Raw genomic sequence first — 17,905 nt, forward strand, 5'->3', positions numbered from 1 at the left:
TAAAAATCCCAACCACACGGGACTGAATCTTTGTCTGGAATTACACGTTCTGAGTTCTTGATTCTCCTCAAACTAGAAAACAAAATGTCTCACTACTGATGGTGCGCCTCAGAGGTCTGGAATTTCCTAGAGAGCACAACTTTAAGGCAAGAGGGGCAACGTTTAAAGGACATGTGCGGGACAAGTTATTTTGTACACCGAGAATCGTGGGTGTCCCACGGGTTGTGGTGGAGGCAGATGCGAGAGTTGTGTTTAAACGGTTTTTAGTTAGGCACGTTGTTATGCAGGGAGTGGAGGGAATTAATTCACGTGCAGGCAGATAAGATTAATTTAACTTGACATCATGTTCGGCATGGGCATTGTGAGCCAAAGGGCCTGTTTCTGTGTTGTATTAAACCTGGTTCTATGTTCCAGACGCTCCTTTATTCTATCTATTCGATCAAGAGTTTTGGGGCCCGGTGCTAATGGGCACGCTCTGTGTCAACCTCTTGGGTTTGCTTGTGTTAAATGTTGTTTTTTTGTACAAGCTGTTGTGGTAATAATTCCCCCCTTAGATCAGATTTATACCTTTATGTTCAGCTTCACTACTTTGCTATGGTTCAAGTACGAATGTCCCTTTTTACTTGCAGTAAGCCTCCCTTTGCTCCATGGAAGGTGAAGGCAGGGTGATAGGGAGGGGGTGATAGGGAGGGAGTGAGGGGAGGGCGGGCGAAATTCTGCAGTGTTGGAAGGACATGAGGGAGAACATCTTCATTAGTTCGCTGTTACTTCGTCAAACTTTGCTCAACCCCACCCAGCGTTTGTAAATAACTCTCTATCCCTTGCTGGAATTCAACGGAGCAGTGGCAGACCCACTGCTAAACACAGATTGTATAATGTCCTTCCACCTCTCTCCCACCTCCCGACTCCATTCTGGGAAACCAGGATGAACTTTCATCTATTTGGAATCAAAAGAAACTCTTGGAACTACCAGGGCTGATCCAATGCACCACGATCCTCTCTTAGATAAATACAATCCCCACCCAAATCAGAAAACAAAGGACTAAGTATTCACATGCGGGTTGCCTGCTTGCAAGGAAGGGTCGCGAAATGAACCCCACGCCCAAATTTGAAGTTTGGATGAAGTTTGCAAGTGCAAAGGTCGATGTCTCTCGATTGTAACTCGTTTTAACTCGTATTAACTCCCTTGGGGATTTCATTCTCTTTTATTTTCCCGTTTTCAAAATGATCCGTTTGGTTTTACTTTTAGTGGCCGCTCAACATTTCATGAATTCTAATTTAGTATCATGTTTTAGGTGGGGTTTTTGTCTCTCTCCGAAAAGAGCAAAATATTCTGCTAACACTCACATGTGTTATTGGTTGAGAAATTAGCCCACTAAACATGTAACCTAACCTTAACTTTTTCACCTTCATGAACTCGTGCTGCTTTTAACAGAATTCTTTCACGATGAGATTAATCTATATTTAGGCTTTTGCGCTGCTTCATTCATTCTTTAGAAAATTAAAGAAAGACTCACATCCGTGGGTCATTATGGGAATTGAGAACATATGAGACTCCATTAAAAACATCCGGAATTATTTCACTTTTGTAGTTCTATTATAAGCAAGGAGAATCTTAAATAGAAATTCGGATATATTGGAACTCAATGCTATGCAGTCGGCTTTTCGGTAATCACGATGTGCGGGTTGAGGGGGGTTAAACCAATTTCCATAGCAACCAGATAATGTGCCATTCCATACATCTGATTTGTGTTATCTGACGGCAACATTCATTGTCTTATTTTCTTAACCCCCAGGCAACTTTGCAAGGAATTCACAGATCTGCTGGCACAGGACAGGACTCCTTTGGGGAACACCAGGCCCAACCCGATACTAGACCCAGGCATCCAGAGCTGTTTGACTCACTTTAGCCTCATTACGCATGGTTTTGGCTCTCCTGCCATTTGTGCTGCTCTCACAGCTGTCCAGAACTACCTGACGGAAGCATTAAAGGGACTGGACAAGATGTTCTTAAACAACAACCCAAATAGACACACATCTGGAGGGGAGGCGGGCACCAAAACTGGAGACAAGGAGGAAAAGAACAGGAAATGAGAAACATTCCTCCAAACTTTTTATTTTCTGTAGCTTTATATAAAAATAAATCTTCTATTAACTTGGAAACAACCACGCACACGTAAAGGAGCAACACTGGGTCAACTGTTTGCGACCATTATGGACCTGGATGCAAGGCTTCAAGATCATTTTTATTGGTATTTGTCCAATTTTGCAACACTTTTACTTCCATTTTATGTCAGAATGGCGGGTGATTGCAAGATTCACCTGGGTGACTGCAAATTGATTTTTGATTATCAAAATTCTTTGATCCACGCTCATTCCAGGTCTGATTTTTGTGCACAGTTCTGCGTGTTACGAGGATGGAAACATTCCACCAAAAAGAAAATGACTATCAGGTAACATGGAAGCTTAATAGTAACCGCCCCCCTTCATTTGAGAACATTAGCTTTAATATAGGTCTAATGGTTTGCACACAGATTCCAACACACGGTGACAATAGTTACGTGTACCTGCTCATTTTAACCCCAAGCACAAACTGGCAGTCCGAGGCATGGCTGCCCATAATCTCCCACACGACATGAATCTAAACGGAGCCCTATCGAGATAATTATTCACCCTGGATTGCAGTTGTCAGTTCAAGTTCAAGGTGAACACTGGTACATGCAAACAGAAACAAAACAACAATTGCGAGAAGGGTCTAGCCAGCCAGAGAGCATGTTTATTTCAAAGAGACAATTTGGAATCCGACTGAGATTGGGAGAAGGAAATAGAAATAGACAGAATTCTCCTAATATAGCATCTTCATTTTAATTCTTAATATTGTTAAATTTGGCCGATCCTCTCAATAAATGTTCTGCTTTTGGCAGCAGCTGCTTAACTACAGAATAAAATCAGGTAACTCCCCTTCACAACTCATTGGCATTTTGTTTGGTCTTGTTTCTGATGTATGTTTTCCTTTATAAATTAACCTCATCTTTTGGGGGACTCGGACCATGCAATTTTAAACTTAGATGAGCGAGCAAGATCTCTACCCAAACCAAAACACCTTTGACCTCAGCTGCTGGGCAATTTGCTTCTTACGAGTTTAGACAGAGGTCGCCAATGAACATACCAAGGCTCACTAGTATCCCACCGAGTGACCCATTGGAGGACGGGTGGTGTTTAATTATAGATGTAAGTTTTCAGCAGCAAACAAGGCCACATACTGAAAGCTAGGTCTTAGGTCACGAAGAAATGCATAAACCACCAAGCGACCAGAATCGTTTTGTTTGTCATCAATTCAGGAGAATAAATCATAAATATTTGCAAATTAGAAAATACATTGCAGAAATGTCCAAATTCCTTAAATATATTGTCCTAGTATATATGCTTTACATTATAAATTAAAAAAAACCTTAAAGATTACACATACTTATTAGTTACTCACCATTAAAATTACGTCCCGCCACATTATTTTCATTCAAATGTACATCGAAAAATATACGAGGAAATAATACATGTTAAAAACAGTTGATAGGCTGTTGCAGGTTAGAAGACACACTGTTCTTTAAACCGTGCATTGGGGATAACATGTACATTCCTGCCAAAGGGGTTTTCGGAGGTTCTGGGGTTCGCAAACTACAAGGGTGTTTTTTTTATTATTTCAAAACTAAATCTCGTTTCTTATACTGTGCTCGTCACCTCCGTGTTCCTGGAAGGTTTATGAAACTGTCCTCACTACTGGGAGATATTTATCCACGTGAACACATTTCAGATTTCTTCTCATCGATTTTATTTCATTGAAAACTCGCCACGATCACTTAATCCCACTGGCTGAAGATTTTTTTAAAGCAAAGCCAATCAAGGATTCAAGGAAAGCGATGTAATAATTATGGAGCGCTTGTATGCATGTATGTGCGTCCGTGTGATTGTTGGTGAGGAGAATTGGTGGTGATTGCCGTGAAGACATCAGCTTCCCCATAATTAATAAAACAATCGTGTGACACACATTATAGGGAACCTAGTTGTCCTTCTTTTATCCCAGTTTGCTGTTCTGATATTCCAGCTGGACACGTTTATTGTGCGTAGTCAATTGAAATGATGGTCCATTTCGAAACCGATGCATTGTTGTAAGATATTCAGCAATTTAGACCATATGGCGGTTATAACTATCACGGACACTGCTTATTGTGAGCATTGGGTTATTTCTCGTGGGCTCATCTTGAAAACCATCTACTTCCGTCGTGTATCTGTGATTGTCCGTACAATAATCTTTCCTTAGTACTTCTCATAGAATTATAAAGTCCTTTTAAATGAACCATTTAAAAAAAAATAATAAATCACTGAGACGTTACATAGAATTCAACGCTCCTTTGAGAACGAGCTTCCTTTTCACATGTTTCCCACTATTCTGCCCCGGGCCATGCAATTCAATGGAAGAGTTATCACAAGCCGAACCTGTGCTGCTTGGCGAGTCCACAGGTGGTATGTGGCGGATGGAGTGTTTTCCCCGTGGCGACACAAAACAAACCCAACACCAGAACTGACTAAACTCATTAGATACATTAGCAGGGAAGTTGAAACGCTGGAAGGACACAGGTGTGAAAGGAATGTTTGACCATTTAGTTGCTCATTCAGTTACAACAACAAAATTGCTAAAATATATAGAGGAACACACCCGGATCCCTCTTGTTTGTTCTGAACGTTTATTTCTAAGATGCAGAATAAGTGCAAGGTCCCTAGAGGAATAGAAAAGGCAAGAGTTATTGGCATTCTGCTGTTTAAAAAAAAATGTTGTGTTTAGAACGAACGCGTTGAACTGGAATTGATCTGTAGAATGTAAGTCTGTTGCCTATTTTATCTTCACTGAATCAAGGGAACTGTGCTGCCAGTGCCAGTGACAAAAAGAATGGCGATGGAAAATGTCAATCAGTTTTAAATTGCCAGGATAAATTGTCTAATTAAAGTTTTGTTTACCTTTGGTAAAAACGTTCCAATCCATGATGAGTATTGAAGATTTCCGTGCAAATTGATTGGAATGTCATTCCCTTTTGATATATTGCTGTTTTCTCTGATCTCGCTGCTCATCTGGTATTTTGAAAATCTAACATATTTTACTTAACCAAGCATAATGTTTAGACTGCACGGAAATGGCAATCCAAGCTTCATCCATTTTAATTTCGGGAGGCCACCCCCAGCAAATGTAACCAACAACAAAGTTGAATATGATGCAGAATCTACTGTACGTTTGCACTGCTCTTTCAGACCCAAAGCTTGTTCACTCACTCACTCACTCACTCACTCACTCACTCACTCACTCACTCACTCACTCACTCACTCACTCACTCACTCACTCACTCACTCACTCACTCACTCACTCACACTCACTTAAACCATACATACACACACGCACTACCCAGCACATCCCTTCCATCCACCAGATATGACCAGATGACAACTCACATTAAAAGAACACATTCTGCAGCTCATCCTCACGTGCCAGATGGAAACTTTATCCCATTCTCCCAATAACAAAACTGAGAAGTAAGTCCATAACATGGAAAGGTCGTTGGATCTATCAGTAGCATCGTTTATTGGAGAAATCAAACGCAAATCAGTTAACCACCTCCTTCCTCAGGTGCCCAAGCTTAGCCGTGTAAGTTCTAAACTTCCATCTGCAATCGTACATGACCAGTCATTTTTTTTGAAAGCAAAATACTTTTGGTCAAGGGCCGAAAGACGGGCTGGGGTCCCCCTTCACGTTGTTAAATAAAACATATCCATCTTAAACTACGTTATTTTTTGGGAAGCTCATCACGACATTAAAAGTGACATAAATTGTGATTCTGGCAATATCCCAAACCTAACGATTGAACAAAATAAAAGATTTACAATGACCAGAGGGTAGCATGAGCATATAACGTTTTAGTTTGAAGAATACGATGTCCATCCAACTAATTAATTCCCAATGCAGGAAGAAAGATGGCCCGCCATTAGTTTTAATGTTTTGCAAAGCAACCAGCAAATCTACTATCAAATTATAATCTAGTTGAAATGATGCCAATACAAATACATTCGATATCGGAGGTTTGTTGACCCTTCCCTGGAAGTCTGTGAAACGGTTTCACTCCTTAACTGTTGCAATGTACCTTGCCGGGGTTTAGAGTGAATATGGCAAATTTGAAATTTGCACCAAGTTTGTTTTCAATCAGTTCATGCTGCACTTTCAACCATTTACGAAATAGTCTCCCAGGGTATGGCGATACTGAAATTACTAAATGCTCAAATATCTTCACAAGCTTCTTGTCAGTTGAAAAGGAATCACGCATTGTCAAAAAAATAAACACAAACTCTTATTCCCATGCGCCAAAAGTGAGTACGAGCAGGTTGTATGGTTTGGACTGTTCCCATCCTGATCACATGCTATAATAATTTTTTTAAATGATTGACTCCAGTAAGTAGGTAACCCGATTTTTTATAAAACATTTTCCAAATAAATATACAAGTTGGAACACTAGTTCCTCTGGAGGGGGTGGGCGGGTTATCATTGTCCATGTTTGTATATATTTATTTAATGTTAATTTAATGGGATTGTAAATATGGTGAGCCAGTAGCGGGGTATTTATCTATGATTCCATACCTCTGTGAGTGGGTTGAAAATGCTTGACGCTAGATAGTCCACTATCTGATCTCTGTTCACTAGACACATTGTAAAGGTGATGGGTAGAACTTGTTTATTGTCCAGTTGTGGTCTCATTTTAAGAGAAAAAAAAGAGTTGAGTACCTTGTGATTTTGTTGTATTTTATTCAGTTTAAATGTGATGCTGCTTCACTTTTCAGACAGATTGTGTTGCTAGGTCTGTCCACCTACTGGTTGTTTGAATGAAAACCAATCTGTCTCAAGAAACAAACAAACACATAATAAATCTTTCTTCCAAAATGTACTGCTCTTTTCTCTCTCTTTCAGTAAAGCAATAAAGTGCAACCATAATATGTTAGAATGCATTTCTCCCTCGGAAATTTCCCAAGGCATGAGGCAAATGTTTCAGAACTGTGACCAAAACAAACGTTCTGGTTTTCAAAATGTTTCAACTTTGGAAAGGGTGTATAAATTATATATCGTACATTCAATATATTACAGTTTTGTTCGATTGGGAGGTAAATTTGACAAAAACAAAGCAGTAGCGAAAGGGAATTCCATGATATTTCAGTTTTGCTGAAATTACCGCTGTGTGAGGATGGGGACACAAATTCTTAGCAGGGCATCTAGATCATTTGGAACCTCAACTCACAAAACATGGGATCCTCATCGTGCTAAGGCCATCCTCTAGGTTCCAAAGTCTTCCCTGATTCTCTCCCAAATTATGATTTTTCTTTGTCTATATTTGGTCACCTTTGAGCAAGAAAATGCACGCATGGCTTCTCCATTTAACTCAATTTAAGGGCACATGCTTACTCTGATCTTTTGTTTTGTAACCTGAATCTGTCTAACAAACTTGTCATTCCTGAGGGTAACTATTTTTTAACACCACCACTGTTCTATGTTTGTCAACCATTGAAATACGTGCAATAATTATAATTGCAACTAGGACCGGGGTCGTAAGCAATTGCTGAATGCATGCACCATTTCCAGAATATTCACAGGGAAACCATATGCTTCAACTACCTGGTGAAATGAAAACCATCCAAAATACCAAATTTGTACTAACAGGAATTATGGTTGTCCACACTCTATGGTGTTCATATTTATATTGTGTAAACACTCATCATTACTTATGTTAATACATTATACATTTCTTAAAGACAACTTGTAAATATAGTTGGATTCATATTATATATCACCAGATGATAGCACATATAAATATATATTAAGAATAAAAAAAAACAATCATATTCATGATAAATGTTTGTTAAAGATGGAATCAATTTTATTCAAATAGGAAGATTTTGATTTTTGGTAAATGCTTAAATTATCATCATGGTTATTAATTCTAGAGGATCATTGCTGTTCAGTTATTTTCACCATATTTGAATTGCCCAACTTTGAAAGAGCAGCATTAATTTCCACCATCAAATAGGGTCACCACTAATTTCCCATTTCCCTACATCCAACAATGGCTAGTTTCCTTTATCATTGTTATTTTTTTGCCTATCTAATTCAATTGTTCTATATCTCTCTACACAACCATCTATATCACTCATTTTCCTTTCTCCTGACACCCAATCTGAAGAAGAGTCTTGACCCAAAATGTCACCTATTCCTTTTCTCCAGAGGTGCTGACCCGCTGAGTTACTCTCGCTTTTTGTCTATCTTCAGTTTAAACCAGCATCTGCAGTTCCTTCCTGCACATCCCTACATCTATTTATGACCTCTCTGATTGAGACTAGCTAACTATTACAACTTCTGCATGATGGTTATCGGTTCCATGTTGTTGATCATTATTGATTACCGTCTGTGTTGAGATGGGTCGAGTTTCCAAACAGTATCCACTCAAACTGAAGGGAATAATTTAATCTATTTATTCCAGGATGGGCATCTTTCTTTATTGAACAAATAAAATCCTAACATGTTAACATGTTATCAACTCTGACCTTCTGCGACATAATTGTCATAAGAAACATCAAATTTTGTTTTAAACCTAAAAAAAACTACAAAAACATAATATTAAAACAACCTAAGCTTTTAGGCTAGAATTCAATGCTGACAGTGGGTGGAATGGTCATCCATGACTAACTCAGCCCAGATTTTGGCACAAAAACAGAAAAGCCAGAAGAACTCAGGCAGTCAGGCATCATTTGTGGGAAGTGAAAACCAGCACCTTGACCTGAAATGTGAACAGGTTTCTCTTTCTCCAGATACCGCTTGTCTGGATGGGTTCTTAGAGCATTTCTGGTCTTGGTTCAGTTTCCATTTTCCGTAATTTCATTTGTTTTCCAGTTTTCCATCAGCAGATCTGGTACTGTCCCTTTTGCATAAGTGCAAAATTACATTTTTGACATCTGTGTTTTGAGAAAATGGAAGGCCTTTTTTTATCAATTAGCATTTCCTGGTCTCAAGACTTTCTGTGAAATCCATGTGTAAGAAGGAACTGCAGATGCTGTTTTAAATCGAAGATAGACACAAAAACCTGGGGTAACAGCGGGATAGGCAGCATTTCTGGAGAGAAGGAATGGATGACGTTTTTGGCTGAGACCCTTCTTCAGACTGGTTAAGGATAAGGGAAATGGGAGTTATAGACGGTGATGTGGAGAGATACAGAACAATGAATGAAATATAGGCCAAAAATGTAACGATGATTAAGGAAATAGGCTGTTTGTAGGGAGAAAATGAGAAGCTAGTGCAAATTGCGTGGGGGGAGGGATAGAGAGAGAAGGAATGCCGGGATACCTGAAGTGAGAATAATCAATATTCATACCATTGGGCTGTAAGCTGCCCAAGCGAAATATGAGATGCTGTTCCTCCAATTTGCATTTAGCCTCTCTGACAATCGAGGAGACTGAGGACAGAAAGGTCTGTGTAGGAAGGGGAAGGTGAATTAAAGTGTCCGGGAGATCAGGTTGATTCACGCTGGCTGAGCGAAGTTGTTCTGCGAAACGATTGCCCAGTCTGCGTTTGGTCTCGCCGATATATAAGAGTCCACATCTTGAACAATGGATACAGTAGATGAGGTTGGAGGAGGTACAAGTAAACCTCTGCCCAACCTGAAAGGACTGACGGGGTCCCTGGGCAGTCAAGGGAGGAGATATAGTGACAGGCATTGCATCTTTTGCGATTCTAGGGGAAGGTACCTGGAGAGGGGGTGGTTTGGGTGGGAAGGGATGAATTAATCAGGGAATTGCGGAGCGAACAGTCTCACACGAAGGAGGAAAGGGATGGAGATGGGAAGATGTGGCTAGTGGTGGGATCCCGTTAGAGGTGGCGGGAATTTCAGAGGATTATGTGTTGTATGCGATGGCTGATGGGCGGAAGGTAAGGACGAGGGGGATTCTGTCTTTGTTGCGACTAGGGGGAGGGGGAGCAAGGGCAGAGCTGCGGGCTACCGTGGAGACACGAATGAGCGCCTCATCTATGATGGGAGAGGGGAACCCTCATTCATGTATATCCAAATTCATGTATTTTGTTGAAAAAAACATTAGGATGTATCCACCTACAGTGGGATGCGAGTCACCAATGGTAATTAAGCCACACACTGATTAGCTTTGTGGATGATTTACAGTTAATGAAACTTAAGAGTTAACGGTGTTGATGGAAAATAAAATAACCTGCAAAGCCACAATGGATCCAACAGAAGGGGTTAATACAAGGGAAAATTGCAAAAAAGATAGAATGATGATCACCTTATAGAAATGCAAATAATATTCAAAACTAACTCAATCAATATCACAAAAGAGAAACAAATATCACCTGAGAGCTATTCCTATGACATGGTTGTAAGGAGATCGGTTTGGGGAACTCAAGCATACTTGGCTTTTAGGAAGGACAGGTGAGAAGTAAATAGTTGTAAGGTAGTTCTGCTAATAAGAAATTAAATAAGTACAACTGTGAGAGATGGCCGAGTCAGATGTATAGTCCACCTGGTTGGGGGTTAAAAGTATTAAGGGAGAGAAGATGAAGGTAGCAGTATTGCATAGACCTAAACAGTAATTACATTGTAGGAAAGAGTGTAATGGGTGCTGGGGTTAATCAAATAGGAAATGGTAGCCAGGAGAATGAATTCATTGTGCATACAGTATAGTTTCCTGGAGCAATATGTTTTTGAGCCAAACCAGGGAATAGGCTATTTTGAAACTGATAATCTGTAACAAGACAGGTAGAATAAATGATTTCAGATTGAAAGATCCCTTAGGAAATAATGATCACAGCATGATAGAATTTAGCATTCAGCCTGAGAGTAAAAAACTTGGGTATGAAACAACTGTGTTAAATTTAAACAAGGGAATTACAAAAAAATGAAAAAAAGTTTGTCTAAAGTGGACTGGGAAACAGCATAGTAAGTAAGACAGACGTTGGCATTTGATGGAAATAAGGAAGACAATTATTCATGACTCCCAGCAAAAATATATTTCAGTGAGGAGGAAGGATTCGAAAGGATGGATTAACTAACCAGGACTAATCGAATAACTTAAAGAGGGGATTAATTTGAAAGAGGAAATATAAAAGAGGAAAAAAAGCAGTGATATGCACAACGATTGGAATTGATTCAAAACCCAATAAAGGACTAAAATCAATCAAAAAAAGAGAAAATAGATTATGAGAAGAAACTAGAGAACAATATTAAAACAAAACTGGCAATATGATTCCTTAATTACACAAAAAGAAAGAGGGAGATCTGAGTGAATATAAGTTCCTTGGAGAATGAGGTTGTAGAAATAGTTACAGAGAACAAAAAAAGTTGCAGATGACTTAACCAGATATTTTGCATCAATTTTTATGGTAAAAGATACAATGAACATTTCATTAATTCCAAAAAAGCAGGGGAGGAATGGAATACCACCACGGCCATCAGAGAATTAGTATTTGGCAAAATAATGAAGCTAAAGTAAGAAAAGTCCCCAGGGCTTAATGCTTTGCATCCTAGGATCATAAACAAAGGGCCTACAATGGTGGTGAGTACTGGGATGGTAACGTGTGAAAAGGAACTGCAGATGCAGTTACACTGAAGGTAGACATAAAATGCTGGAGTAACTCAGCAGACCAGGCAGCATCTCCGGAGAAAAGGAAAATTGATGTTTCGAGTCGAGACCCTTCTTTAGCCTAATCTGAATCAGACCAGTTTGATGAAGGGTCTCAACCTGAAATATCACCTTTCTCCAGAAATTTATCAAATTAAACTTTAGTTCTGGAGAAGTACCAAATTTAAAGGGCTGGAAAACTGTGAGGGTTATATCCTTTCTCAAAAAGAGTAGGCCACAAAAGAAGTAATTGAGTGCTATTAGCCTAATGTCTAATGTTGGAAACATTTTGGCATTAATTATTAAGGTTAGAGTAACGGTGTACTTGGTACGCTGTAGGTACGCTAATAGTAACCATAATCTAATCAAGCAAAGTCAGTACAGCTTCAAGAAGGAGCAATCATGTTTGTCAAATTCATTAGTGCTATTTAAGGAAGTGTCTGCCAGAGTGAATAGAAATAACTTACGTGTAATACATTGGAATTTTCAAAAGGCATTGGACAAGGTACCATGTTAAAGGTTACTTAGCCTGAAAGGTTGCAAGATGGTATTGGAAATAATAGATTGTAGAGTGTACAAACTAAACAGCAGGATGCAATGAGTAGGGATAAGAGAATCATTTTCAGGTTGGCAATCTGTAACCAGCAGGGTACCAGAGAGATTAGCTTTGACTGCAGCTGTTTACATACATATTAATAATTTAGAGGAAGGAAGTGAATGAACTGTAGCAACATTTGCAAATAATGCAAAACTAGATCTGGAGGCAAGTTGTGAGTAGTATACATACAGTTAAAGAGAGAACTGGGTAGGTTAAATCTGTAGGCAAACATTGGCAAGGAGTATAATGTGGGAAAATGGGATGTTTGCAAGGAAGAATGATTAATACTTCAATGGAGAAAGACTACAAAAAGCTCCAGAGTTAAGGGATTTGAGGGTCTGTGTACATAAGCAGATATCCAGCATGCAGGTGCTGCAGATAACTTTGAAGGCTAATGGAATACTAGATTTTATTTCAAGAAGAGTGGAATATAAATGTAGGGAATTCTTACTACAACCATATCCCTGGTACTGTGAACAGTTTGGTTCCCCTCTCTAAAGAAACATGTATTATCAATGGAAGCCATTTAGAAAAGGTTTGCTTGAACGATGCCAAGTTGGGAAGGATTATTTTAGGAGGAAAGGTTGAACAGTGTGAGTCTGAACATTGGAGTTTGAGAATGAGGAGCGATATTCTTGAATCATGAGATTCTTCGGAAGCTTGGCAGAGAAAATGGTGGGAGAATATTTCTTCTTGAGTGTGAGCAGAGGATTAAAGGCCATAGTCCAAGAATATAGAGTGGCCCATGTAGCACTAAAATGAGAGGAATTTCTTCTCTCTCAAGGCTATGGTTTTTTTGAATTATGTTGCACTGTAAATCTGTGGAGGCTGATTCCTCAAAGCTGAGATACTTCATTTTTTTAATCAGTAAAGGATGAAGGGTTATGGGAAGGGGATAATATATTGTCTTGAGCAAAGCTGGATGAACAATTATCTTAATGAATAGCAATGCAACTTTGAGGGGAGAAGTTGATAAGTTCTGTCATTACTTTTGCTGATCATATTGTCTACTTAAGTCAGAGGAAGTAAACACCGCTAATTTTAACAAATTATTTTAGCTTAGTTTAGCTTAGTTTAGTTTTGCTTAGTTTACTTTAGTTTATTCTTGTCACCTGTACAGAGGGACCATGAAAAGCTTTTTGTCGTGTGCTATCCCATCAGCAAAAAAGATGAACATAATCACAACCAAACTGTTCACATTGTACGGACACAGGATAAAGAGTATAACGTTTAGTGATAATGATAATAAAGATGGGGATGATATCTTATTGTCACATGTACCTATGTACCTAGTGAAAATCTTTGTTTTCCATAAAATCCAGTAAAATCATACTATAGATAAGCAGATTCATAGATAAGTACAAAGATGCAATGATTGTAATGTAATAGTAGACTTCACTGAGACAGAACACAGAGTCATCATGTTTCCAGTGCCCACAGGTGTCAAAGTTCTCAAGAGTACAGTTTTATCAAAGCCTTAAAGGCCTGTTGTCCAGGCGGCACCGATCCTTTCCTCCGTCTGCTGCCATCTTGAAAATGGCTATTTATCCAGCGTCCCCTGCTGTTGCTCACTCCCTCCCCCGTTCTTCCCGATTCCAGTTCCTCCGGGTCGAGTAGGAAACATGGCTCCGGTAATTTAAGTTGGGTTCCCAGCTTCATAACACCCTGCAGAATCTATGCAGACCCATCTAGTCTGTTTTGATGATATACAAAAATGCTGGAGAAACTGGAGAACCTGTTTTGATGGTCAGCTATCCAAATTCACCTATGTGTGAAAATACAACCCTTTGTAGAAGCTTAGTTGAATTACCTGGCGTTATTCATTACAGATGACAGAGAGAAAATAGGAACCATCTGCTAATGCCCTTACCACCAAAAACACAATCTATCTCTCCTTTAAACATTTTGATTAGTTCCGCTTCATTGGTTTTATAGGGCATTACATTCACTGTTTCTTGGTTCATTTTTTGGAGTATCATTTCTAATCCAGAGCTTGTGGGGAGGACTTCAAAAATGAAAGCGTTGTCTGACCATTAAATACTCCACCAATTTTCCTCTCTGTTGATTATGCTCAAACTCACTCAAATGTTACGCTAACATTTCAGGTTCCAGTCTGAAGAAGGGTCTCCACCCAAAACTTCAGCAATTCTTTTTCTTCAGAGATGCTGCCTGACCCGCCGACTTACTCCAGCATTTTGTGTCTATCTCAAATGTGTCTCTACATTCTTAATTGGTCTAGACTTTCCTGCAGGAGGAATTCTCCTGTCAATTACCTCACGAGGCCACCCGTAACTTTATCATCTTCAAGGGCTACAATGCAAGTATAAATTCATATCACCGCTCATCCATTTCATACCAAGGATCCTAATTAGTTGCTATTAGATTCCCCTTCAATCCAATGTACCATTTTCTAAATTAGCATTCTTCTCTGTGCAACAATTGCACATATTCTACTTCATTGATGATGCACAGTGATCCATCACATTGAGGCCTAGGAAGAAATTCAGTGCAAATGGGACAATATCCATGGAAGGAATTAATGCTGTCAGGCAAATAGAATGGAACTTAATAAAATCGTCAAAAAAGTGCAAAAAAACAGTAATTTCTTATTCTTAATTGCTATATTTACAATTTATTTATAGAAAATATGGTGATATCAGTACAAAATTCCAATGCAATTAAATGTTACTTATTTATTGCAATTATACTTGCACATTTTGCGCATTTTGCATTTAAATTATTTATATGGGCACCCACACCTACCCATCCCTCACCTACCATCCCTAGTCAAATGAAGCATCTTCCCACAAGGTTGCTAAAATTGTGCCTTGGGTTATTTATGACTGTCCCTAAAATCTGACCACCTCTTATTGACCACAATGTAAATGTTCAAAGCTATTATGTATTCATCACAGTGAATCCCACAGTACTGGTAAATGAAGTACATTTTTAGCATTTGATCTTATCTCACCACCTGTCAGCTCTTGTATATCAAGAATTAGAGGGAGGGAAAGCACACCTTGGCTAAACAACATGCTCCAAGCACATTTCAGAAGATTATCAAGGTGTTCTTCTGTTATCTCTCCATGCTTGTTTACCCTCAGCTGTTCACAGTAATTATTCTTGAGTATAATTGTCTAATCAGTGAGCATACACGTGATTAAATTTAAGACAAGCCAGATACAGACTTTTGGAACATGCACAAAATATTTCATTATTTGACAGCCAGCAGTTCCCTCAATATCTAGTCCAGTATAACAATGTACACAGAATAGACAACAATACAGCCCACAATGTCTATCCCAAACATAATGCAAAGTTAAACTAAGTTCCTCCCCTGCATGCATTCCATTACACTTTATTTATTTCATATCTATGCACCTATTTGAAGCCTTTTAAATATCACTATCATATCTGGTTCCCCCACTACATCAGGAAGCACATTCCAGACACCTACTATTCTTTGTGTTAAAAAACGTACCCCTCACATTTCCTTTAAATTTTGTCCTTCTGATGTCTAGTCTTTGACATTTCCACCCTGGGAAAAAAGGTTCTGACTGTCCATTCAATCTATGTCTCCAATAATTGTATATAGTTTTATCAGATCTCCCTTCAGTCTCTGATGCTCCAGAGAAAATAATCCAAATTTCTCTAACTATTTCTTATAGCTAATGCCCTCTAGCACACGCAGCATTCTGGTAAACTTTTTCTGCACCCTCTCTAAAGACACCACATTCTTCCTGATGACCAATACTCCAAATGTGGCCTCAGCAAAGTTTTATAAAGCTGCACCGCACATGTGTGCAATCTGAATGAACAGCAGATCATAAAGGAGGTTTCTGGATTGGGAAAATTACAGCATTCCTACGTATATTCTTTATAAAATAATGCTTGTTGGAAGTTTTAGCAGCAATAAAAAAATCACTGAGTACTGCCCCAAATGATGCAATTACAAAAAATAGTATTGTTTCTGTCTTTGCTTACTCTCATAACTCAGCAAACTATAGTTTAAATGGAACACTTCCATAAATGCCAGTGGCCTGTAGCACCACGCTGGTGGTCATTTTTCTTATCTGTGAACTTACATAAGCTTTTCAACAATGAAGTAGGGTCATAGCTGAGGTCAATTCACTTCTCACTAGACACACACATTCCTAACAGAGGTCATTGGATAGTTATCAGAAGCAGAAACAGTGCCTCATTTTTGCCCCATCTCCATCTCTGGGTTAGTGAAACTAATTATGGTATTCCCTCTGCCTTCTCAGATAAGATCATCTAGTTCACCATGGATCAAATATCTACGATTAAATATGCAGGGGGTTTATTTGTTCAAATATGTGATTTATTTAGATATCTGAAGACTATTTAATCTTGAAAGGTTCTACCAATTAAATCTACTGCTCTTGGTAAATCACAAAAAATGGTTATGATTCTATTCTGTATTTCATCTTTTTAGTTATGTAATCAAAATCAGTCACTCATATCTGTGCATAATACTTTATTAGAATTAACTCAGAATTTATTGATGAAGATCAATTTAATAAATATTATTTATCACTGCTAGGTGCTAACTGCTCTACATCACGCTCTACTAGGTGTCAACTGCTCTACATTGGTGAGACCATGCGCAGGCTTGGCGATCACTTCGTCCAACACCTCCACTCAGTTTGCAATAACCAACCTGATCTCCCAGTGGCTCAGCACATCAACTCCCCCTCCCATTCTGAATCTGACCTTTCTGTCCTGGGCCTCCTCCATGGCCAGAGTGAGTCCCACCACAAATTGGAGGAGCAGCACCTCATATTTTGCTTGGGTAGTGTACACCCCAGCGGTATGAACATTGACTTCTCCAATTTCAGGTAGTCCTTGCTTTCTCTCTCCTTCCCTGCTCTCCCACAGCTTATTGTCTCTGCTTCTTCCTTTCTTTTTTAAGCCCACCCCCCCCAACATCAGTCTGAAGAAGGGTCTCAACCCGAAACGTCCCCTATTCCTTCGCTCCATAGATGCTGCCTCATCCGCTGAGTTTCTCCAGCTTTTTTGTCTATCACTGACATAGCGGTTTTCCACTTGTCCATATGCACAATAACTAAAAGGCTCAGCTTGAAAGTTTAATTTGGTGTGCTATTATATCCAATGAATTAAAAAAAACTGTAACACTTATTTGTGGATGGGATGGCTTAAATCATAGAACATTATTAAATTTAATTGGTGAATATTCTAAGCCTGGCATAAAAAGTTGTGATTTTAGGTTTGAATGTATTGAAAATTAATTGTGATAAGTGTCTAAATCTAAGAAGTGAAAATGCTAAAACATGCAAAATCTATCAATATAACAATTCTGAAAAAAAAAAGTAAATAGTTGGAACAGGGATACATCCATCTTTGTTCTCTTAGATTTACACCATGCTGGCGTAACTGAGCAGGTCAGGCAGCATCTCTGGAGAAAATGGGTTGCTGACGTTTCACGTCGGGACCCTTCTTCTGACTGATTGCAGAAAAGAAGTGGGTAAAAAAAAACTGGAAGCGAAAAGAGGCAGGTGAAATCACGGTTTGTAACTACAATTTGTAAATGATGATTTAATAAATCATGATTTGTCC

At 38.9% G+C, this 17,905-nt stretch overlaps 1 protein-coding gene across 1 annotated transcript in view; it reads left to right on the top strand.

Moving 5' to 3' along the window:
- The window catches only part of LOC129697395 (transcription factor AP-2-beta-like), a 49,630-nt gene extending 42,654 nt beyond the window's left edge, over positions 1-6,976 (top strand). The window contains 1 exon segment of the mRNA XM_055635903.1: positions 1,797-6,976. Coding sequence (XP_055491878.1) covers positions 1,797-2,094 — 298 coding nt within the window. The 3' untranslated portion in view covers positions 2,095-6,976.
- The last annotated feature ends 10,929 nt before the right edge of the window (positions 6,977-17,905 follow it).

Source organism: Leucoraja erinacea, chromosome 5 (genome assembly GCF_028641065.1).
Source record: "Leucoraja erinacea ecotype New England chromosome 5, Leri_hhj_1, whole genome shotgun sequence".
Classification (NCBI taxonomy): Eukaryota; Metazoa; Chordata; class Chondrichthyes; order Rajiformes; family Rajidae; genus Leucoraja; species Leucoraja erinaceus.